The sequence below is a fragment of the Callospermophilus lateralis genome, chromosome X (genome assembly GCF_048772815.1).
Source record: "Callospermophilus lateralis isolate mCalLat2 chromosome X, mCalLat2.hap1, whole genome shotgun sequence".
NCBI classification, from domain to species: Eukaryota; Metazoa; Chordata; class Mammalia; order Rodentia; family Sciuridae; genus Callospermophilus; species Callospermophilus lateralis.
In genome coordinates, this window is record NC_135325.1 from 4415652 (window position 1) to 4440614 (window position 24963).

The 24963-nt window shown below is 36.0% G+C and overlaps 1 protein-coding gene across 2 annotated transcripts in view; it reads left to right on the top strand.

Annotated features, from left to right (window-relative positions):
• The first annotated feature begins 2936 nt into the window (after positions 1–2936).
• Positions 2937–24963, top strand: part of Mospd2 (motile sperm domain containing 2) — a 43412-nt gene continuing 21385 nt past the window's right edge. For both annotated transcript variants that reach the window (XM_077106339.1, XM_077106340.1), the window contains exons 1-5: positions 2937–3063; positions 3210–3279; positions 20822–20977; positions 22784–22870; positions 24543–24697. In XM_077106339.1, the coding sequence (XP_076962454.1) occupies positions 3055–3063; positions 3210–3279; positions 20822–20977; positions 22784–22870; positions 24543–24697 (477 nt within the window). In that variant the 5' untranslated portion in view covers positions 2937–3054. The remainder of the gene's footprint in view (positions 3064–3209; positions 3280–20821; positions 20978–22783; positions 22871–24542; positions 24698–24963) is intronic.

Sequence of the window (24963 nt, forward strand, 5' to 3'; positions counted from 1 at the left end):
AGAAAAATCTTTGTAAAAAGAGGTAGAATTAAGATGCCCAACTGAACACAATCTTACAAACATAATGTTGACAGATGTCTTTTTAACCATATATTGACATTGTTAAGCGAATTAAGTTGTCTACCAAATATGTCCACCATTAAAATGGCTTCCCCTATATTAACCATTTATTGGGAATCTATCCAGAATTGATTTCCCCTTTTCTTGTCCCAACATTATCTAATATGCCTAAAATGTCAGTATATGTAGGGGAATGGTGATTTACTAAGTTAAAGAATTAAAGAACATTAAGTTAAAGAAGAATTTCTAGGCGCTGGGGTTGTGGCTCAGTGGTAGAGCACTCATCTGGCATGTGTGAGGCACTGGGTTCGATCCTCAGCACCACATAAAAATAAATTAATTAATTAAATAAAGGTATATAAAAAAGAAGGCTCTCTATGCCATACTAAGAACGTCTTTTTCCTATAAGCAATAATCCATTGAAAGACTTCAAATTCAAAAACAACAAAATTGTATTTCTGTGTTATAAAGACCTTGGTGACAGTGTTGAAGATGTGAATGAAGCAAGAATGGAAACAAAGCTAACAATTAGGAGTAATTAATGAAAGGGAAAGATGACTTTGGAATGTAATCTGGCAGTAAACCAAAATGCACATACACAGCTATTTAATTTCTAGATACAAATCCAGGGAAATAATGTCACATACAAATAAGGACATTGCTCTAGAATGTCCACTGCACTATTATTTGCAATAAAAAAAAAAGTAAAAGGTATGTGTGGTGCGGTGACATGTATCTGTTCCCAGTTACTAGAAGATTGAGGTGGGAGGATCCCAAGTTCCAGGCCAGATTAGGCAACTTGGTAAGATTCAGTCTCCAAAAAAATAAAAATGGGGCTATAGGTCAGTGTTAGATCATACCTAGCATGCCTGAAGCCCTGGGTTCAATTCCCAGTATTACAAAAAAGAAAAAAGAAAAAAAACTCAATTACCATCAATAGGATAATGAATACATACAGATGGCTTATCACACAATAGTTAAAATGAACATATTATAACTGTGTTAATGATAATAGTTACATTTCAAAAATATATTAAAAAACTAAACTGCAAACAGGAGATACTGTAGTATGTTATTTTCAGAAATGAAAATATTTAAAACAGCATCATATACTTTCTGTTTACCTATAATTGCTATATTCTCTAAGTATTTTATCTGGGAATAGTGGCAGGGACTTCTTTTTTCCTCATAGAATAGTGCCAGGTACTGTTCTAAGCACTTCAGTTTAATCATTTACTCCTGGTGACATCCTTATGCCATAGGGATTATTATTATATCATTTCAAAAATGAGAAACTGATGGACAGAATTTCAGGATATTCCCAAAGGCCTTAACTCTGGCACTTTCTACAGATAGAAAGTGCCAGAGTTAAGATTCAAACCCAGGTAGTGTGGTCCAAAATATAAAAGCAAAACTAAACAGTTTATGCCAAATGTTGAATGGTTGGTGATTCCGGACAAGGTGATGGATATCAGATTCTGGTAGTGGAACTAGAGGGAAACTTTAGTTAAAGCTGAATTTATTTGTTTATTTAGTGGCGCAGGAAGTGGAACCCAGGGCCTCCAGCATGCTAGACAAGTGCTCTACCACTGAGCTACATCCTAGCTGAAACAGTCTCTGCATATGTATTCAAACCATTTTTAGACAATGTGTTTGATTTTTTTTCCCAGAAAAGAATGTAAATATATGAAACAGTCTGGGGCAAAAAGATTCTTAAGTGCCATATTATAGTGGCTGTCTACGGATGATGCAGAGACTATTCTGACAACTTCTTTGTTGTTTTCAGTACTTTTCAAATTTTAAGAAAGACAACATTGCATGCACAACGATTTCCTTTCACTTATTGATTTTTCATTAACGAACCTGAAATTTGTTCCACTACTTCATAAATCCAAACCTTTCTCAAAACTTGGCAATATTGATGTTTTGCGCTGGCCAGCCATTGTGGTTTGTTCTATGCACTGCAGGATATTTGGCAGCGTCCCTGGCTTCTGCCCCCTAGAAACCAGTAGATCGGCTTCCTCGAGTAGTGAGAATTGTGACAACCACAAATTTCTCCAGAAATTACCAAATGTATCCAGAGCGGTAGAACCGCCCACCGCTCCCGTTGAGAACAACTACCTTAATTAAATCGGAAAGACGCTTTTCACATTTTACTCTACATAACTGAGTCTAAAGATTTCAATGAGAATTTTTCTTTTAAGTTTCTCACATTCCAAATGGGAAGGATGTTGAAGGGATGAAGAAAGTTTTCAGAGAAATAATAGCGGAATACAGCAAGCACTTAAAATTCAATCCTTCTACTGAAAACAGATCTAGGCTCCGGGAAACCGGTTTCCCCTCCTGCTCTTCCGCACAGTGAAGGCAAGGGGTGCAAGTCCAGCCCGCCTCCCACTCCGCGAAGTCGGAGAGGGGAAAGAAGCCGACTCTGCCTTACCTTAATCAAGCCACGTTCACGAAAACCCACGCAGGTGCAGAGCCCGAAGTTTCCAAACCTCCCGCCAGCGCGCTGCATTCTGGGAGACCCCGCGCGGAGGCTGCGTGGAATGCAGAGGAGGCGGAGCGAACCGAGTGGGCTGGGAGACGGTTGCCATGGGAGGCTGAAGAGGCGGAACCTCCCGGGAGTGTTGTGAAAGCGAATGGCCAGCCCAGCTCCCCAGGGCGGAGCTGGCGGGGGCAGCGCCAGAGATCAAGCTGCTGGCGGGGGCGGGACCGCAGTGCGGAGGGTGGGGGGACGTCGGGGGTGGGGCTCGAGCGAGAAGCGAATGGGGACCAGGCTGAGAGCCTTGTCCCTCCTCCAAGCCCAGTCGGCCGCCTCCGATAGAGCGGTGCAGCACCACTTCCGTCTGCCTTCCGGTGTCACGCGACCACCTCCCCCTCCTGCCCTTCCCTGTCTACCTCTGGGCCTGACTGGCCGGGTGATGAGATACTCTGGCGGCGGCGGTGGAAGAGGCGACGACTTCAGCAACTGCAGTCTCATCCACAACCGTGATCATGGCCGAGGTGAGGAGCCGACTGCACCGCTGCTGGCACCGTGTACTCGGAAACAGTCTCCGAGGCCCGGGGCGCTCTCCAGGGTGCAGGTAGGCTGGGTTGAGGGTAAGCTGTGTAGTGCGAGAAGTATCTAAGCTGTCGTGTCTCCCACCCAGAATCACGCCCAGAATAAAGCCAAGCTCATCTCTGAGATCCGGCGAAGATTCGAAGCCGAGTATGTGACAGGTGAGCATTGCGTCCTCGGGGTTGACAAAGGTGTAAAATGAGCATCCTCAACTTTGCTAGGGTATTTGTGGGTGTCTCTGTGGGAAGTATCAGGGACGCTTTCGACTCTCACAGGAACCTTGCTCTGCACGTTTCAAATTTTTTGCTCTCCATAGCATACTGTGTATGCTGCTCCAAGTGGCAAGTGGTGCGTCTGATGCTTCCTTTAAAGGGTTAATGTAAACTGGAAATTCGATGATTTTCTAGCATCTCTCTCGTGTTTATAGAACCTATAGAACACTTATTAAGTTTACAACACAGGCGACACTGGCCATTCCGTGGTTCTTTAACTGGCTTTTCACCAGAGACACTCTGAGAAAATGAATCTGGAAACTGCCATAATACTGTTGACGTGTACTTAATTGAATATGCCAGTTTCTTTGATATTTTGCCTAACAACTTCACTTCATATAAACCACCATACTACCCACAGTGTAGGCCTTCCAGTGCTAGAACAAATTATCTTATAGTCTCACACTACACCTAACAAAGTTCCTATGACTCCAGAATTGATTTATTGGTTGAACATTCTGTGTTCAGATATCACAGATTCTTGAGTTGTCAGTTATTTAACTGAGGATTTAATATTCATACAGTAGTTTTTTAAAACATACACGATAACTTATAAACATGGAATTGAAAAAGGATCTTTATGTTGCCTACCTTAAAATTGTTTATATTCCCAACCTTGCCACTATATAGCAAAGTTGTCTATTCTTAGCCTGTTTCCATATCTATGAAATGCAGATAAGGTTAGGAGGATTAAAAGAAGAAGCATATATCAAACTGTCTACCATGGACTTAGCATATAATAAGTTCTCAATATTTCATCTCAATAGTCATTTTGGTTTCTGTGAAAGGAGTTATGCTTGCACATCTTGACTCTAGTGCTCAGCAGAAGTTTATTGCAACTTTAAACTGTCCTAGATTATATATCAGTTGATGACCTAGAACAAATAAGGAAATCTGTTCCAAATAGCTTGATCAGTAAGTCTTTTCATGCCTCCTTGCCAATTTTCTTCACACTCCAAACTTTGCACCAGAGAGTTGCAAAAGCACTTGATTCACTTTTAGCCCAGAGATCTCATTTCAAATAACATAGCTGGTTACAGTAAAGACATAATTCTAAAATTGCTTTCAATAGAAATGTAACTCTTACAGTTACATGGTTTATAGTATTTTAAGAAGTAACTCAGAACTAGACCTAGTGAACTAGTGATTCTGTAGTCAGTAGTAATTTCATTATGCCCAAGGGAAAAAAACAAAAGATAGGTAGAAATTTAGCAATACACAGATTTTAAAGGTCATCTTGGTTCAGCCTTTTCATTTTTAAAATGAGGAAAGTGAGGCATAGGGATATTAAGTGATTTGCTCAAAATCCCTGGTGTTAGTAGCTTGGCCAAGATCAGTGCTCAGGCCTTCTGAAATTCACTATAGTAATCTTTTGGCAATGCCATGATGTCAAATTAGATCATGTCACTCCCCTTCCCACTGCATGCAGAATAAAATCCTAATCTTCATGGTGGCCTGCAATGCAAGACCATACATCATCTGGCTCTTGCCCACCCCTACATGGTTACCTCTTACTATTCTCCTTGCCTGGTGCAGATTTGACCACTTCCTGCATTAAGAAGCATATAGTGCAACCCAGTGCACACATGTGCATACTCACATAGTTGAAATGAACGTTCATTAAAAATACTTTCTGAAACCATGTGATTCTGATGTTTTTACTGTTTGACATCCTTTTAAAAAATTCAGTGACCCACAAATTTGACATCACAATCTAAAACATGACCCACAGTTTGAAAAACATAACTATACTGCCTCATTTGTGTTCATTAAACAAAATGAGTCTGTTTCCATCTTGGGAACTTTCCACTTCTTCACTCTGCCTGGAAGGCTCTTCCCCAGTTAGAGTGTGTGGCTAGGTCCTTTTATACTTTCTGAGGTTTAAATATATCTGAGAAGCCTTCACTGATTATTAAATAGCTTCCCTGTCCTGCTTATTTTTTTTCCTTTACAGCTCTTACCTTAATCTGTAATTATCTTGTACATTTGTTTGTTTATTGGTTCACTTCCTCAAACAGATTATTTATGAGTTCTGCAGAAACCTATAGAAATTGAGGGGAGAGGTCTTATATATCTTACTTGCCTCTGAATACCTAGTACAGTTCTCAGTACATACTCTGAATGACTACAGCAATACTTATATGCATTGGAAGATTAGTCCAATTATGAATTAAGAACTATCCCAACTGGCTCCCCTTTACCACCATAATCTAACAAAGAGCAGACCTCACAACATATCTCATCCAAGCACTGTGCCAGGCATAGTGGTTCATACCTATAATCCCAGCAACTAGAGAAACTGAGGTAGGAGGATTACAAGTTTGAGGCCAACCTCAGCAACTTAATGAGCCCTAAGCAACTTAGTGAGACCCTCTCTCAAAATAAATTAAAAAGTCTGGGGATGTGACCAAGTAGTTAAGACCTCTTAGGTTCAATCCCTGGTACCAAAAAAAAAAAAAAAAAAAAAAAAGAAGCACTGTACTGTATGACATTAAGAATAGGAAGGGGTTTGCCCTTACACACTTGAGTAGGTAGGAACATGTGTAGTTTATTTGCACAGCAATTGCAAATATTAATTTATAGATTTATATGGAAAACAAAAATAGCAACCTTCAAAGACTTTCTCAAAGTTTCAGTTGTTTCACAAAATATAAATCTGATAAAGGTGGAGTTGGAAAGTAGTAAAAACAAAGTTTTATAACTTACCTACGTTCTCCCTTTTAAGTTTGCTCTTTAGAAATTAACTTGGGTATTTATTATGTCTACTTTCCTTCTTCTTCTTTCACAATTTCTATTGTCATTAACAATATTTTGTTTCATAAGAGACTTAAAGCAAACTTACGTAAATGTAGTGTTTTTTTCCAAAAGAAAAATGTGTATTATCTGCAAGCCTATCTCTTCAAGCACTATCTATAATTCAAAAGCTATTTTAGAGATAGGTTCCTGGGGATTTCAAACACATTTTTGTGCCCATAGTAACTGTTACCAGTCGTGGGTATATTGTAATCTGGCAAAAAGAATAAGATATAGGTCCATAATTGTACTTTTTTTCTCATTGTTACTATGAAAAATTCCATGCTGAGTTTGAAATGAGAAACATTTCCCATTCTTTCTTTTTCTCCTTATGCCCAAGAGAAGAGACTAATCACTTGTGACAATAATTTATTCAGTTCCTCAAGTATTCATTATATGCTTAATTCTGGGAAGAAGTGTGTCAGATTAGAGAAAAAGCTAAAGAAAATTAGAGCCCTTTTCCAAAAAACTACAATCTAGTAGAGGCATTAAAATAGAGACAACTGTTAAGTTTAAGGCAAATTACATTTAGGGTAATAAGAGTGCTAAAATGCTATCTGTAGTAGTCAAAGACAAGGAGAAATAACTACTGGTTGTTGTCTGGGTAAACACAGAGTTACAAGAACCTTTATAGAAAAGGTGGTGCTATACTTTGAATCCTAAATGTCCTCCAAATATCCATGTGGTAAAGGCTTATTCCCAGAGTGGTGCTATTGGGGAGGTGGTGGCCTTTAGGATGTAGGGCCTATGTGAGGTCTTTAGGTCATTGAGGAGTGTGCCAGTGAAGTGGATTATGGGACCCCTTTCCCTTTCTCTTTCTTTCTATTGCTCCTTGGCCATGAGGTGAGCAGTTTTGCTACACTACATGCTCCCACCATGATGTGCTGCCTTGCCTTGGGCCCAAGAGCAACCAGGCCAATCATTGCCTGGAACCTTCAAAACTGTGCTAAAATAAACCTTTTCTCTTTATCTGTTGATTTTTCTCAAATATTTGTTAGAGTGACAGAAAGCTGACTAACTCAGGTACTATGTTTCTCATGACTTTGGAAACATGGTAGAACTTGGCTAGGTAGAGAAAGTGATCTACAAGGGTCAAATAGTCTGCAAGGGACTAAGGCTAAAAGATATGGTGCATGTTTAGGAAACAATAGCAAGTCCTGTTTCTAAAAATATTGGAAGTATGTAGTATAGAGAGCCTTGAACACCCAAATGATGTGTGTTTTAAAGTGAGTGTGGAGAACCATTGAGAGGTTTGTTAGATTTATTATGTGACTTTACAAACATATGAATTCATTTAATTGAATTTAGTTGATACCAAAAACAGTCTACAAGCCCCCATAAGCTTGCCATCCAGAGATAGCTCTGCTAACAATGGATACATTTTTTAGTATTTTAAGATTAGATTGTTTTTTGAGTTCTGGGAACTGAACCCCTGGGCCTTGTGCATGCTAGGCAAGCATTCTACCACTGAGCTGGGGCTGGGGTTGTAGCTCAGTGGTACAGCACTTGTCTAGCACAGGTGAAGCACTGGGTTTGATCCTCAGCACCATGTAAATAAATAAATAAATAAATAAAGGTTGAACTTTTAAAAAAACACTCTGTAATTCTATGTGTTATATTCTTATTGACATTATCTTTATTTCCCCAAATTTATAAGGTAAGCAACATTGTATATTACCATTTTATATTTGAGTCTATAAATAAGGCAGTTTTTCTTATCATTTAGCTTAGGGAATCCCTTTTTGGACATTTAGATTATTTCCAGATTTTTTATACCTTTATTTATTTATTTTTATGTGGTGCTGAGGATCTAACCCTGTGCCTCATACAATCCCAGCCCCTCCAGAGTTATGTTAATATACTTTTTGTGATGAAGTTCAGATTTTTTCATTTAGATTCATAACTAGAAATTAAATTATTGTTTTCCTGGGTGAATATTTTTGACATTTGATAATATGTGTTAAAATTCCTCCAGAGAAGTTTCACCAATATTCATTCCTACCAGCCCTATAGGAGAGTACTAGTCTCACCACACTCTTATACATATTTATTGTGACTTCCTAACTGATGATTCCTTTAGTTTGCATTTGACTGCTAGTTATGCTAAACATTCTAGATGTTTATATCCATTTGTAGTTTAAACTTTTTTGTTAGTATGGCTTTTAATTATGGTCTGGGCTTTTTTGCTCATGTCTCTTACTTTTTTGCAGTTTTTAAATATATTCAAAATGACCCATTGCTTTGTGGGGTTTTTTTTTTCCATTGCTATCAAATAATCTTCTCTCACTAAATAAAATTTTGAACTTTTTAAATTTTTGTTTTCATTTTGTTTTTTAATTTTTTCAATTTTGAAAATTTTTATTTATAGAATGTAAACAACCTGTGCTTACTGCTTAACCAAAGAACTAGAGTGTGTACTTGTGTGTTCTTGTGTTTATGTTTTTTTCTCAATTTTAATACCTAATACAGGAGTGATAAATATAATACATATAAATAAAAAAGGTTTTTGGAAATCATCAGTTATTTTTCATAGTGCAAAAGGGGTCCTAAAACCAGATGGTTGAGTATTGCTGCTCCAAGGTTTGTATTAGGCAGTGTTAATAGGTAGATTGTGAAAGAAGCACATGTTCAGCTTTACTAGATAATGTTGAACTGTTTTCCAAAATGATTCTACCAGTTTTCATTTTAACCAGTAGTATTTTTAGTATCCTTGTTTTTCCACACCCTAAAATTTCCCACTTAAAAACAAATTTGCCCATCTGATGGAGGTGCTAGGCTTTCTATCTCATTGTGGTTTCAGTTTGCTTTTGTTTGAATATCAGTGAGGTTGAACAGTTTTTCATATCTTCATGGGCCATTTGGTTTCCAATAACATGAAAATCATTTCTTCAGGCACCTGTTGGCCTTTTGTTCTTCCATATAAATTTTAGAATTGGCTTATCATGTTTCTGCAAAATAATTTAAAAAAAGGCTTCTGTTGGAATTTTGAGGGGAATTGTGTTAAATCCTAAAATGAGTTTAAGGAGAGTTGACCTTATCATGGTGGAGTCCTTCTATCCAAGAACCTAGAATATATGTCTGCCTACCGAAGTCCTTATTATAGAAGGACTTCAAATTTTCTTCTTTTGTTATATTTATGCCCAGGTTCTATACATGTTTTATTTTTAAATGGTATGTCTTAAGACTTATTTTGTAAATGATGGTTGCTAGTTTATGGAAAATACATTTGACTTTTTGACATTAATATTAAATTCCAAAGCCTATTAACTCTTAGTCTGATAATTTGTAGCTAGGTTAATTTGTGATTTCTATGGAGATAATAACATCACCTTGAAATACTGCCAGTTTCATTCTAAATTTCCAGTTCTTAGATCTTTCAGTGCTTTTCTATTTCTACACTAGCTGGAACCTTTAGAACACTGTTGAATAGAAGCAGTGGTGAAAGCCTATTTGTCTATTCCTGAGTGTAGGAACATAGTTCTGAATATGTCACTATTAAGTATGATATTTGTAATCACCCTTTATCAAAGTGAAGAAATTTCCTTCTGTTATTGGTTTGCTAGTTTAGGATTCTTTGATTTGTCCTCATCAAGTCTGGTGATTGAACTTTACAAACTCTGTATACACAGTTTTTATATCTGATGAAATTATTTACCATAACTCGTAATTTTTACATCTGATGAAATTTTCATTTGGGGTTTTTCCTTTAATTTGTTAATATGGTAGATTATATTGATCAGGTTTTTAAAATAAACTACCAGATTTAGATTAACAATTTTTTTAGGAATTTTGTATCTATGTTTTTGACTTGGCCTGTAATTTTCTTTTTTCTTATAAGGTTGTATAAGGTTAGAAGTGTTTCTTCTTTTCTGTTCCCTAGAAAAGATATATTCATTATTTAGCTCTAACCTGATTCCCAAATTTGCCACCTCCTCCAATTTATTATTGTTGTTTCATGTGTCAGTGTTTTGTTGCTTACCTTATATTTACTAATAATTTTATTTACTGTTTCTTCTTGAGTTTTGGATCTTATATCTAGAATCATCACTATTTCATATCATTTATAAGTCCCCTAATAAGGTCTATTGTAGTAAACTCTTTGTTTTGAAAATGTCTTTGTTTTGTCCTTAGCTATTTTTATTTGTTTGTTTTGGTTATTCTTAAATTAAGCAATTAAAAGCAATTAATTTAAGAAATAACTTTCTTTTCTGAGGATGAATGAGGCAAAGTGGTTAGCAACATAGACTACAAGAAAGGTGAATTTCAAGTCTAGGAAGATCAGCAGTGAATGGAATGTTTAGTTATGCTAAGAATGCTTGTACATAAAGGGGTGAATAAAACAGGGATTTTCCTTATCAACCACCCTGTCTGGAATGGAAGGGTGGAAGGAAAAAGACATTTTAAATATAACTGTAACTATATTATTGGATAGTTTGGTTAGTACCTAGATTATGAACCATAAAAGGGACCAGTTCAGGCTTCACCTCTTTGCATCTGCAATACCTATCTCTGTTTTGGGCTAGCAGATGGTGGGTGATCACAAATTAGTCTTCATAATTAACAAGTTATTAACCCCAAGAAAGGAAGCCTTTAAAGAATAGACAGGCAGACATTTTCATTTTCTTAAATTCTTCTCTATTTTTAACATTCTCAGGGTCAACCCTTTTAAAGTTTTCATGATTAGAATAAAAGGAAAAGATCTTCAGAATTTATCAGATGAACGTATGAAGAAAATGTGATATATAAAAACTGTTCAAAAAGAAATCCTGTCATTTACAACATTTAGGATGAACCTGAGGATGCCGAGTTAAGTGAAATAAACTAGGCACAGAAAATCAATTACCATATATTCTTACTTATATGTGAAATCTGAGAAAAGTTGAACTCCTCTTAGAATTGAGGTTACCAGAAATTTGGCAGGGGGGGACAGGGAGGCAGATATTGATCAAAGTATGCAAAATTTTCATCAGACAGGAAGAATAAGTTCAAGATACCTATTGTACAACATGGCGACTATAGCTAATAACAATATTTACTAGATAGAAATGATGTGTATAAGATAATGTGTATGTTAAATAGCTTGATTTAGCCATTCCACAGTGTGTATATATGTCAAAACATTACAATATAAATATATACAATTTTTATTTGTCAATTTATAGATGGATTAATTTTTAAAAAGAAGTTATTAATTTTTATCCTTATTTCATATCTGAAAATATCTGCCATAGGGAATGTAAGATTATAATTTCCCATGGAGACATGCATGGTGAATGTGTATTGGGATAAAGAATTGATAGACCTCCTTATTTTTTAATCATTCTTCTCAATAATGACTTTTTATAGTGACTAGCAAATGTTCTTTTATTTTTGATGTTATTTCTTTAAGTTGTTGATACCTATTCTTCATATGTCCTCATTCTGAATATTTAGTGATATTTATAAATTTAAACCCATCTGTTACTAGAATGCTGTCTGTCATTTCTAGGATGTCAGTTTGTTTTTTGTCATAGTCATTTGAAAAGCTTGCACAAGAATGGTGGTCTTGTTTACCATATCTGTTTTGTGCTCTTTTTTTTTTTTTTTTAAGTTCCAGGGATGGAACCAAGAACTTCATTCATGCTAGGCAAGTGTTCTCAGGATACATCCCCAGTCCTATTGTGTGCTCTGGGTAGTACAGTACATGGATGATTTTTCATTACTGAAAATTAATCTCTAAGAATATTTTCTTTATTTTCTTAATTTTAGATGGACACAATACTTTTATTTTGTTTATTTATTTTTATGTGGTGCTGAGGATCAAACTCAGTGCCTCACATGTGTGAAGCAAGTGCTCTACCGCTGAGCCACAACCCCAGCCCCCCTCTAAGAATAATTTTGATTTGATAAAATCTCTAGAAGACTGAATTCACAGAAATTCCCACTTTTACCCACTGTAGCCATTTTACAAAGAATGGGAAGCCAGAAAACTACTGCATTTCAATCAAAACTACTTTTAGCTGAATTTGTATAGACTAGTAATTTGGCATTTAGGAATAAATATTTTTTATATTATTGCTTTGTCTTGATTAGTTGGGCCATAATTTTCAGAAACTTTTTCTTTCCCATTATACTGTTGTAAACTCACAGCTAACATAGAACGTTCACAGGCAGTTTTTAAGTTTGTTTTAAATATATTTTTAGTTGTCAATGAACCTTTATTTATTTATATGTGGTGCTGAAAATTGAACCCAGTGCCTCAACATGCTAAGCAAGCTCTCTACCACTGAGCTACAACCCCACCCCCAGTTTTTAAGTTTTTATACAGGTACTTACTCAGTATCAAGAACATTGAATTTTAGAAATGAATAAAAATGTGTGAGAGGAAATAAAAGACTTGAGAAACCCAATATACATTTAGTAGACATTCTAGCGGGAAAAACCAAGTGCTATGAAATAATAATTGACAATTACCCAAACTTTATAAAAGATATCTGTGTTAGTCAGCTTTTCATTGCTGTGACAAAATACCTGAAAAAAAAAATCAACTTAGAAGAGTTAAAGGTTTGTTTTGGCTCAAGGTTTCAGTCTATAGTCACATGGTTCCATTGCTGTAGGCTTCTGAAAAAGTAGAACATTATGGTGGAGAGGGCATGGTGGAACAGTTTTGCTCACTTTGTGGCAGCCAGGAAGCAGAGGGAGAGAAAGGGGCCGATGATAAGATACACCCTCCCAGGGTATGCCATTTTTTACCTTCCTCCTCAAATTAGACCCCATCTCCCGTAGTTTCCACCACCTCCTAATAGTCTATTCAATTATGAACCCACTAATGGATAAACCCATTGCTGAGATCAGAGCCCTCATGATCCAATTACTTCCCCAAAGCCCAACCTCTGAACATTGCTGTGTTGGGGACTAAGTCTTCAACAAGTGATCCTTTGGGGGACATTCCAGATCTAAACCATAATAGCATCAAGTACTCACACTAAACACAACAGTCTGAGCATCATAGTTAATACTTGATTTCTCATCAGTAGCAGTGATACTAGGAAACAATGAAGTCATTTTCAGAAAGTACTAAGGGAAATACCTGCCCACTTAAAATATTCATTCAAAAGTAAAGGTAAATAATTTAGGCAGGCATAGATTGATAGTTCATTGCTGATAAAGTAAATACTAGACTATTTCTTTAATAAGTAAATAGAATGCAGAAAGGAGCACATGCAAAAAGCAATGAAAAGCAAAGAAATGGGTAGGCAAAGTAGTAATGAAAAAAGTTAACAACAACAATAATAATAGGAATAGGGAAACTGGAGATGAAACATCGCAAGGACTTATATTATTTAGATTAGCATAGAGATTAACTTTAGATTTTTGTAAATAATATATGGAGGATTATAAAAAAGAATAGAAGGAAGATCAGTAGAGTAGACAGAGGGGCTTGAAGGGAAGGGGGAGGGATAGGATATGAAAAGACAGTGGAATGAATCTGACCTAACTTTCTTATGTATGTATAGGAACATACTACAGTGAACCTCACCATCATGAACATCCACAAGACACTAATTAAAAAAAAAAAAAAACTATAAGTAAATAGCAGAAAAATCAGTAGAGGGAAGGGACCATGGGGTAGGAGTAAGGGAGAGAAAGGAGAAGTACTGGGGTCTGGATTAGAACAAATTATTTTCCATGCTTTTATGATTATGTCAAAATAAATTATATTATCATGTTTAAAAAAAAAAGAAAAAAGCCCCCGAAAAAAACACAAGTGTGAATATTATTTGTAGGTGCTGAAAGATAGAAATAAAATGTTTAACTTTCAAACCAGTGGGGGAATGAATAAAAAGTCATTTCCCTAGCAAGAAACAGGAAAGAATAAGCAGAGAAACATAGTGACCATGAGACACAGAAAACAGCAGAAATAAGCCCAACTTTTATCAGTAGTTGCTGCACATATAAGCAGATTTGTATGCATTAACTATCAGATTAAATTTTAAAATCATAATGACATACAGGCTACAAGAGATTACTGAAATAAATTAATGAGGAAAGGTTGAAAATAAAGAGATGGGGCTGGGGTTGTAGCTCAGTGGTAGAGCACTTGCCTAGCACATGTAAGGCACTGGTTTCGATCCTCAGCACCACATAAAAATAAATAAATAAAAATAAAGGCATTGTGTCAACCTACAACTAAAAAAAATTGAAAAAAAAAAAAGAGAGAGAGATGGAGGAGCTGGGGTGTAGCTCAGTGGTAAAGCACTTACCTAGCATCTGCAAGGCCCTGGGTTTGATTCCTAGTGCTGAGAGACAGAAATAGAAAGAGATGGAAAGGTATGCAAAACAAATATGAACCAAAATGAATCCTGCGTTGGCAGTACTTTCATTAGGCAAAATATTAACTTTGAATGGAAAGCAGTATTACATATAAAAAGGGATATATATTACTAATGATAAAAGGAACCCTACAAAGATGTAACAATTAAGAACTAATAATATAAAAAACTACCAAACAATATAATCTGAAAATACATAAAGGGAAATATCCTAGTTATAAAGCAAACTCAATAAATCCACAAGCATGTTGAATGATTCTAACAGACCTCTTCCAGAAATATAGAAAACAAGCAGGCAAAAATACATAAGATTTTAAGATTAACAGCACAATGAACAAACTTGATCATAGACATAAATGAATGCATGTGTGTGTATTTGAGTATATAATCTTCCCTTCCCAACAAATATAGAATATATACTTTTTAAATGTATATTTTTAGTTTAGAAACTTTTGCAAACTCTCCCCACATAATAAGACATAAAAGAAGTCTCAGAAAACTCTAAAGAAGCTAGGTCATACAGACCAAGTTCTCACACCATCAAGCAACAGTATTAGAAATCACAATAAGCATATACTTAAAATAAATCAAATTTTAGGAAACTAAAATAACATACCTCTTAACAATGTATGTAATTCTTTATTCTGTTAAATAACCCATAGTTTTAAAAGGATATCATGATGGAAATTACCAGTTAACAGCATAGCTTCTAAAAACCTATAGCAAATGCCATGTTTAATTGTTAACCAATGTGAACCAAAACGAATCCTGCGTTGGCAATACTTTCATTAGGCAAAATTGTAAATATTTTAGAATATTTTATAATAGTTCTTGTAAAGTCAGGAAAAAGATGGTGATCTGTACCATTTTTTTCTATTTCTCCTCATTATACAGGATGACTTAGTATAAAGCATAAACAGAACAGCAAAGTCCTGTTTTTGTACAGCCTTTGAATAGAGATTTGTTTGTGTGTGTGTGTGTGTGTGTGTGTGTGTGTGTGTGTTTGTTTAGAGGATTGTTAAACACTTACACCCAAAAAATCAGCAACAAAGGACATCTGTGGCCCTCAAAGTCCAAAATATTTAGACATTTACCATCTGGCCCTATATAGAAAAAAATTGCCAACCCCTGTGGTAGACCAGTGGTTCTCAAAGTGTGGTCTCTGTACCAGCAACATCATATAGGAACTAGTTACAAATGCTGATTCTTGGATCCCATACAGAATTAGATACTCCAGGGGTGGGTTCCAGTGATCTTTGTTTTAACAGTCCCTTCCTAATGACTCTTATACATGCTGACACTTGAAAATCGGTGCTATAGGCCAATGATTTAATCCCATCAAAAAACAATCACCCATCACTCACAACAAAGTGGAGATTCAGGGTAGATTGTGGCCAACTAGCAGAGGATACTCCAGAAGGTATATTTTATTATTTTGGTCAATCACTCCCATTGTTGACATTTACACAGTCCACCCAATAGAAGTATTCCATCTAATATGAATGCTCCTCCAAGGTTCTATCAGGACTTTACATGGATCCAGGCCCAGAATTGTGGAGGAATAAGAAATGATATGGTATTATAAGCTACTATAATGATCTAGGGTTTTATGATTGCTCCTTTTGAATATTATGATGCCCAATTAAAAACAGTTCTCTAACTTTCAGTATCAGAACACGTTTGTCATTTTTCAACTTTCATCTGAAATCTAGGCCCATTATAATAACTACATATGCTTCCAAGACTTTCTCAACTAGTTAACTTTTAGGTAAAATTTTGTCTTTCTCTGATGGTTAACATTCTAACTTGTGTTAGTACAAATTTGTGTATATAGTATGTACATTTTTCAGTGTTATTGATCTTCCAATGACTATGTATAGGCAGTCCTTATCTCCACTTTACATATAAGAAAATAAGGTTCAGGGACTTATTGGGTCTCAATATATATATCAGCATGGGACTTTTGATTCCATCACTCTACCCCATACCCTGAATATGGCCACGTATTTTTGACCCTTGTTAAATTTAAAACACAGTTTCTGACCTGTTGATAATGTCATTGTTTTATAAGTAAGAATCGTAGTCTCTTTATCTTGCAACACTTAAAACTCTGTGTGTGTGTGTGTGTGTGTGTGTGTGTGTAGGTGAAAGATGAAAAGCTAAGAGAGAGAATCATCTTTACCCTAGAACATTTAATACTGTCTGTTCCCACAGGTGAATCACCATTGCCGTGTATCTTTAGTTCTTTCTCTGCCAAATAATAGATGTTACAATTTAATTATTGGTGTTGTACCTGTATAAAACCAGTTTACAGAAAAGAACTCCTATAAGAACAAATACATGGTCAAAAGAGACAGTGAACCATAGGTGTACTGATAGTTCATTAAGAAGGTTTCTAAATAAAGGAGTAGCTAAAAATGAGTTATTATAAAGAAATGCAGCTGGACGCAGTGGCACATACCTGTAATCCCAGTGGCTTGGGAAGCTGAGGCAGGAGGATCACAAGTTCAAAGCCAGCCTTAGCAATTTAGCAAGGACCTCAATAACTTAGTGAGACCCTGTCTTAAAATTACCCCTGGGTTCAATCCCCAGTACAAAGGAAGGAAAGAAGGAAGGCAGGAGAAATATAAGAAAGGAAGGAAGGGACAGAGGGAGGGGGAAGAAATGCAGAGATGAGGCTTAAAAAAATCTATCACTTGAGATTAATGTTGGTCTATAATGAAGTTGTCACTGATCCACAGTAAGATGAAAGTAATAAGTAAAAAGAATTGAGATTATATACATATATATCTGTGCATAAAACTAAACCCCTCCTCATCTATTCATATTAATCATTGATAGGTGAAGTCTTTCAAAGTAATGTCCTATGTATGTGTATGCATGCACATTTTTATCTTCAGATACATTTTAAGCACATGTCTTTAGCTTCTTCCTGTAACAATTTGTCTTAGTCTGGGACTGGGTAATTTATAAAAAATCAAAATTTATTTTCTCAGAATTTTGGAGGCTGAGAAGTTCCAGATCAAGACTCTCGCATTGTCTGGTAAGGAAGTTCTTGCTAAATCCTCACATGGCAAAAGGCAGAAGGGCAAGCTAGCTAACACTTGGGGAAGCCTCTTTTATAAGGTCTTACTCCGAGTAACAACAGAAGCCCTCATAGTAATCACCTCCTAAAGACCTCACCTATTTACACTATGCCATTGGTAACACCTAAATTTTAGTGGGAACCCATTCAAACCACAGCACATCTAGACTTGTCAAAGGACTGGTTTTCTGAAAACTTCTAATCTCTTAAGGGCCCAGTTATCTGTGAGTTATGTTTGAAAACAGCAGATTTTGTTGTCGTAAGCACAATTAATTTTTGCCTCTTAGCTTGTGTTCCTAGGCCATATTTTCCTTACTTCAGATGTTCAGTCCTCTTTCTGCCTCTTGTCTTTGTCTCCTTCTCTTTCTCTTATTCTCTCTCCCCCTCCCTTTTCTTCACCTCTATGCTCTAACCCCTTTTCCTTGGTTTCCTTCTGCCTCTACTTTTCTCCTGCCTCTCTCTTCCAAGTCCCACATTCTCCTCTTCATATTTCTTCTTTACTTTCTCCCTTGTCTGATTTCATTTCTATTTGTCTAGGTGTAAACGGTTAGAAACCATTTAATATGTAAATATATGTCTATTAATAATAAAAATCACTTTACCATAAGTGAACTTTTCTCATTTTAAAGACCTGTGTCCTTGAAGGTTATCAAAAGGCAGTAGGCTAACTGGGTGCATTGACTCATGCCTGTAATCCCAGTGGCTTGGGAGACTAAGTCAGGAGGATTGCTAGTTCAAAGCCAGCCTCAGCAATTTAGCAAGGCCTTAAGCAACTTAGTGCGACCCTGTCTCAAAATTAAAAAAAAAAAAAAAAAGGAGCGAGACTCAGTGGTTAAGTGCTTCTGGGCTTAATCCGTGGTTATCCCCACCCCCCCAAAAAAGGCACAGTCTTTAAATTTCTTAGTATTGAGCACTGTCTTCTTTATGCTTTCCCTAGTGATAGTACTAGCTTTTAGTGGTAGTAATAATGAGAAAAATAATGTTTTCTTTTGTCTTATGGCTAATGTTTACTGAATTTTTACCATTTACCAAATATAATTCTAAATGAGGAAATGAGGAGTTTTCAGAGTCTGTGACCCTAGGGGATGCCTAAGACGCTTTTAGAAGTCTATGAGGTCAAAACTATTTTCATAATAATTCTAAGATATCATTTGCCTTTATCACTGTGATGACATTTGTAGTGATTGCACAGAAGCAATGGTGGATAAAACTGCCGATTCCATGACCCGAATCAAGGCCAATAGTCTTCATAGTCTTGCTTGTCAGCCCTCTCAGTGAAAAAAGAAAAAGGAGATTTTAAAAAAGCCAATTTTATTTTAAAGTCTCTAATGATACAGTAAATTTTATTAAATCTTGACCTTTGAGGACATGTCCTCTTAATGTTCTATGTGAGGGAATGGAGAAGTAAACACTTCTGCATGCTATGTATGTTTAAGTCGCCATCTGAATTAGTCACGTTTTTCCTGGAACACCATTTTTATTTGAAAGAACGACTGATGAGTAAACTACAGTTATGCAGACTTGAGTATTTGGCAAAATGTTTCTTGAAAATACATGAAGTCAGTCTGTAATTTCAGAGGAAATACCTTATTGATCCAATAACCCAGCTGGATGATTCTTCTTCAGGGGACAGGAGATTATGTGAATTCTTTTATTTCCAACTTATGCTTATAAATGTCACATATGATTTTTTTAAAATATGATGAATTTTTGAATAGCAAAGCTAAAAAGCATTTTCCAAGGTGCAAGTACCACAAAACCATTTATTTTATAGATTAGAAAATAGAGCCCAGATATTAAAAAAGCACATCCAAAGTGACAATCTACAGATTTATGATTTATGGCCTCATATTTTAGAGTGACTTAAATTTCCAAGTACTTTCATATATGTTTTTTCATCTGGTCCTCATGTAGCACTATGTGTATAAAAACAACTTAAAGATAAGGAAATTGAGACTCAAAGAAGACAATTCTCTAAATGCACTTTATGTTTTCCTGCCCTTCCTGCTATTATCTCTGAAGTTCTAGAATAAAGGCAGTGGAACTGGAAAGAAACATCTATAAAACTTGGAAACTAACTAGATCTGAAAGAAAAGGAAATGAAGGAGCCAGGGAATTTTCCCAAGCTTTCTCATGGGCCCCTGGGAGGATACAGATAGCTGAAGATGAAGAAAACAAAATGAGATAGAATAGATTGTGTCAGCAAAGGTTCACTGAAGGACTTCTCATTGGCACTACTGTCATCTGTTTAGGAGGATTCTTAAGATGTCTACATTTTGCATTTTTATTGTCTATTTGGGAAATATGGCATGCATGCCAGAAACTGTAATTCAAAGCAAAAACTGGTAAGTGCCTTAAGAAAGGCTTAGTTCAAGTCCTGTACTGCTGTTCACAGGAGAGAAGAAATTATGTCTTTATGGAAGAAGAAACATTTGAAAGGAGTATTGTAGAATGGTAGAATTTAGTTGCACAGAGATGGTTGTACAAAGACAAGGAAAGTTCATTTGCAGAAACAGTGAGAATAAGGCATACAAGGAAGAATATCTGGTATAGAAATTATAGCATGTGTGTAGGCCCATAGTGAGAAGTTACTATTATTGAAAATAATTATTCCAATAAATTATTGAAAATGTTGGCCTCAGTATGGAAATAAGAAATAACATAATGCTGCATATGTGATCAATTTTTCATTTTGCATTTAGTTTATTTTTTTAAATAATACTTGCCAAGCAACCATCTTTTTTAAATAACTTACTCATTTCTATTCATATATCTTTATTTGAATACAGTAAGGATTTCAAATTCATATAACAATTGATCTTCCCAGATACTGGTTTATAGTTTTAGAGAGGGCTGTGCTAAATATTTCACTCTGGTCTTCTTTTGGGGGTCTCTTTGTTTGGGTTTAGTTTGGTTTTCTGAGACCGTGTTTCACTGTGATTCCAGGCTCAAGTGATCCTCCTGCCTCAGCCTCCTGAGTAGCTGGGACTATAGGCATGCACCGCCACATCAGACTCTGGTGTTATTTTTTTTAAATATGCAGTCTTTAATTTCATTTTCCTCTCACTTAGAAATTCCATCAGTCCTTTAAATTGCATCTTCATCTGAATTATATCCCTACATCTATCCTCAAAAATCTTTGCTTTGTCTCCCAGGTCTTTCTTCTTCTTGGTATGGGCATTTGTTGTTTTTAATTTGCAGAATTAATCTGACTTGGATATTTATTACTCTTTTTCCCTAGATAAGCCAGAAAAATATGATCCACGTGATGTTGAAAGGCTACAACAAGATGATAACTGGGTTGAAAGTTACTTACATTGGAGACATAATGTTGTCGATGAAACACTAAAGATGCTTGATGAGAGTTTTCAGTGGAGGAAAGAATTTTCTGTCAATGGTAAGCAATTCAGTTTAACTATGACAGGGTGACATTGCCTACACAAATGTTACTGTTTTACATTTATTAAATGTTGTATTTATACATATTCTTGGCAATTGTCATATACATATGAACATAATTATTTAGAAAGACCTAATAACACTTTCAAAGAAACATCTTGTGAAAAGGTCTTATAAGTAGGCTCATTCCTAAGGAAATCAACTCACCAGGGAGCAGAATCACACATTCTTCACAGCACAGCCTTCTAACTTGTGTTTAGTTTGGCATCATTATATAACAGCAAGATAGCATCCTCACTACTGGACCTAGAAATAAGGAAATGTTATTTTCTTGGTTTTCTCTGTTTTTTCCAATGCCTTTCCCTATTCCCAGAGTTCTTTGTGCTTGTAAGTGTTTATATAAAATTGTTAAATGGATAGGGATTCCAGAAAAGCAAACTTATCCCCAAGGATTCCAATGGCAGTTTTCTCTTCTTAATTTTTAAAGTCCACTACTAGATTGAAATCTGTCCCCAAATGGGAGTTTTAAATCTTACAAGGAGTTTTAGCATGGTCTGTTCACAGGAGGGGGGTTACCTGTTATCTGTCTCCTAAAAATTTAGCAGGAAGAAACTGGCATAATACTGATTTCAATTAGGTATAAAGAAGGATTTCCTGTCCTTGAAGATTATAAACTCTGGCGTGAATGACTCTGAAAATTTAGTGCAAGACAGTCAACAAATAGAGAAGATCTCTCCCCACTGTTCATACTTGTAGAAGGAATCCATGAGAAGGGGATTATTGAAGAAATAAAGTGATTGTACTAATAAAAAAATAAAGAATGTGATTGGAAATTTTAAAACCATGGGAACTTTTCAGCAAACAGTGAAGCACTTATTACTGAAGGAAAAAATGAATCTGATATTTTTAAATCATTTAGGTACATAATACACTTTTGAACTCAACGATACTTGTGTTCTTACATAGAATTGCTAGTTTTGGGTGGCAAACAAAGATAGGATAAGCAGTGGGAGTATGAGAAAAGAGAAACCTTGTAAAGTTCTTGGGGAACTGCTGATAAATTAAACAAAAGCTTACACTTTGCCATGCTGGTCTTCAGCCCTAGCAGAGATAGGACAGGCACATTGTTTGTTCTTCCTGTTAAAGGATCTTGTGTATTTCTTTGAATTTTCTACTGCCCCGAGGTTATAAACTTTGTTAGAGAATACTGGATATCAAACTTTTTTTAGAAAAATATCATTTTAATAGAAAAACCAAAATGAGTTTTTCTCCTCCAAATTTGAGTTTATGTGAATATATACATTTTCTTTCTTTTTTTCTTTTCTTCTCTGTGCTAGATTGAACCCAGGCTTCATGTACTAAACACATACCCCACCATTGAGCTACATCCTGGGCCACTACTGTGTTCTCTTGAAATTGTCTGGTAGTGATAATATTTGTTTGCAAGTCAAATAATTATGTGAGCCACACCCAGAATGTGGAAATGTATCCAAATAAATAATGACTGACTTGTCAAAGAAAACAGAATATTTCCATTGCTGTCACCTGTGTATCTTTATTTGTTTGCAGTGCTAGGGATCAAACACGGGGTCTTGCACATGCCAGGCAAGGTCCTTACCATTTGAGATATACCCACAGTTCTCCATATGTCTTTCTGTAGTTTGTTTCCTTGGTAGGAAAAAACCCTTTGTGTTGCTAGTTGTATCTTTATATATGAGCTACTATGTACCATTACCTTTACATTGTCAGTTTCATCTTTTGGTCCCTAAATTACAATTACTGATCAAAGTTTATCACTTTTTAGACCTTAATGAATCCTCCATTCCCAGATGGTTGTTAGAAATTGGTGGTATTTATCTGCATGGTTATGACAAAGAAGGCAACAAATTGTGTAAGTATATTTAATTTATTCACTGACATTTATCTTTCTCAATTGAATTAATCCACAGCACTTTCTCCATCTGTAGTACACTGCTCGCCTCCTGCAATTAGGGATGATCAGGACCATCTTTACTGCATATCACATACTTAATAGTTGTGCATTCTGTTTGCATAAGAAAGTATGCAGTGAATGCAAATGCTGCATCCTATAAGCCAAAGTAATTTGATTCTGAGTTACTATTTTCTATTTTGACTTTGTTGTTAACGTTTGGATGGTTATACAGGAAGTCATTTTTATTGTTGATGTTGTTATTAACGTTTGATCCAATATTTTTATGAAGAATCTTTTTTACAATTGCTTACACTTGCTAAATGGACATTTTGTGTGTGTTTCTCAGTCATCTCCCCTTAGCTTTTTTCCAAAATGTGTATAATAACAAGAACAGAAACAGTCATCTCTGTTGTTCAGGTGACTCCTTCATTGTCCTCTCCACTTGCACCAAATCTAGCTCCATATTGTGCCATGGGTGGGACGTGACAGGTGTGTTTGATCCCTGGACTGAATAGCTGTCCTGTGCTCGTCTTGCTTGTTTTCTCTTTAGCTTGTGATCTGTACTGTATTTTAACAATATCTTATCTTTCCCTTTTCACTATTTTCTCTCTCAATCTTTATTTCTTTTAGTTTTTCTGCTGCTTGCCCCTTAAATATGTTTCCCAGGCTTAGTCTTTTCTTGGCTTCTTTGACTTTCCAGCTAATACTATCTCCTTGGGTCATCTGAAGAATAATGGCAACTTCAGCCACCTCTGGACAAGTGGTGGGGATCCCAAGTAGTCTCCACACCATGCGCACATACCCAGCTACCCACTAACTGGCACCACGTGACTGTGAGCTGCTTTTTAAAATGACACACAACTGAACATCTGCATCCTACCACTTGCTCACTTTCTATATTGCCCTACTCAGTCTCACCCATTGTCTTTTCCTCTAATGTAGCTTGAATTTGGTGCCTTTTCCATCCTCACCAGTGCTCATTTCAGTCCCTGTCTACCACCCACTTGTTCTTAGTCCCTTCCCAAGTCATAGACTATTAAGTTTCCTCCCTTGCCTCTTCCACTCTATCCTCTATGCTACTGCCCAAAATGTATTTTGAAATAGGAAAACCAAAATGTCCTGGTGTTCCAGAGTCCCTTAAGCCCAGCTCCTGTCTATTCCATATCTCCTCTTACCACTTGTCAGAGCTTCCACCACCATCTGATGCATTTGTCTTGCTCTGCTCATCACCTGTTCTGGCCTTCATCACACCTGTCAGTGTCTTTCCTCTGGATGAAACATTTTTTCTAGTGCTTGGCAGAACCATTGGCTTTCTTTTCAGACACACTGAAGTGCACTTTTAAGTTATTACCAAATAGTGTTTGTTCACCTGCATGTTCTGTTTCCCCATAGAAGTGAAGGTTGTTTATTTCCTAAGGGAAAAAAAAAGTTTAAACTTCTCTGCTTCTCTTTAATTTAAAGGACCCAAGGGCAACTATTTCTCATTTAAAAGAAAGGAGAGCTGCTTTTAATATATGAAACAAAATGAGTTATAAATGAAGAAACATTTCAAGGAAAAAGGCTATATATGTATGTAATAATATTAAAATGCCATAAATCTTGTTCTTTATCTTTTGTTCTGCTTTAAAAGTCTGGATCAGAGTGAAGTATCATATAAAAGACCAGAAAACTATTTTGGACAAAAAGAAGCTCATAGCATTCTGGTTGGAACGTTATGCTAAGAGAGAAAATGGGAAACCTATAACAGTGATGTTTGACCTGTCAGAAACTGGACTGAATAGCATAGTAAGCATTTTACATTAATTCTAAACCATTGTTTATCCTGGCTTCTTCCATCTTTCCTGTACTCCCTGCCAACCAAATTTTGTTATAAAATAGAGCTAACTTAAGTTTGACATTTCTTTTCTTTGAATAGAGTCAGACATGGAATTGGGTTTGCAGAGAATTAAATTTGCTTCAGTATTTGGCATTGACACTAGAATTCCTAGAAATGTCCCTTGTCTGATATACAGGATGATGAGGTAGGACATCAAGACTGGCAGAGCATGAGT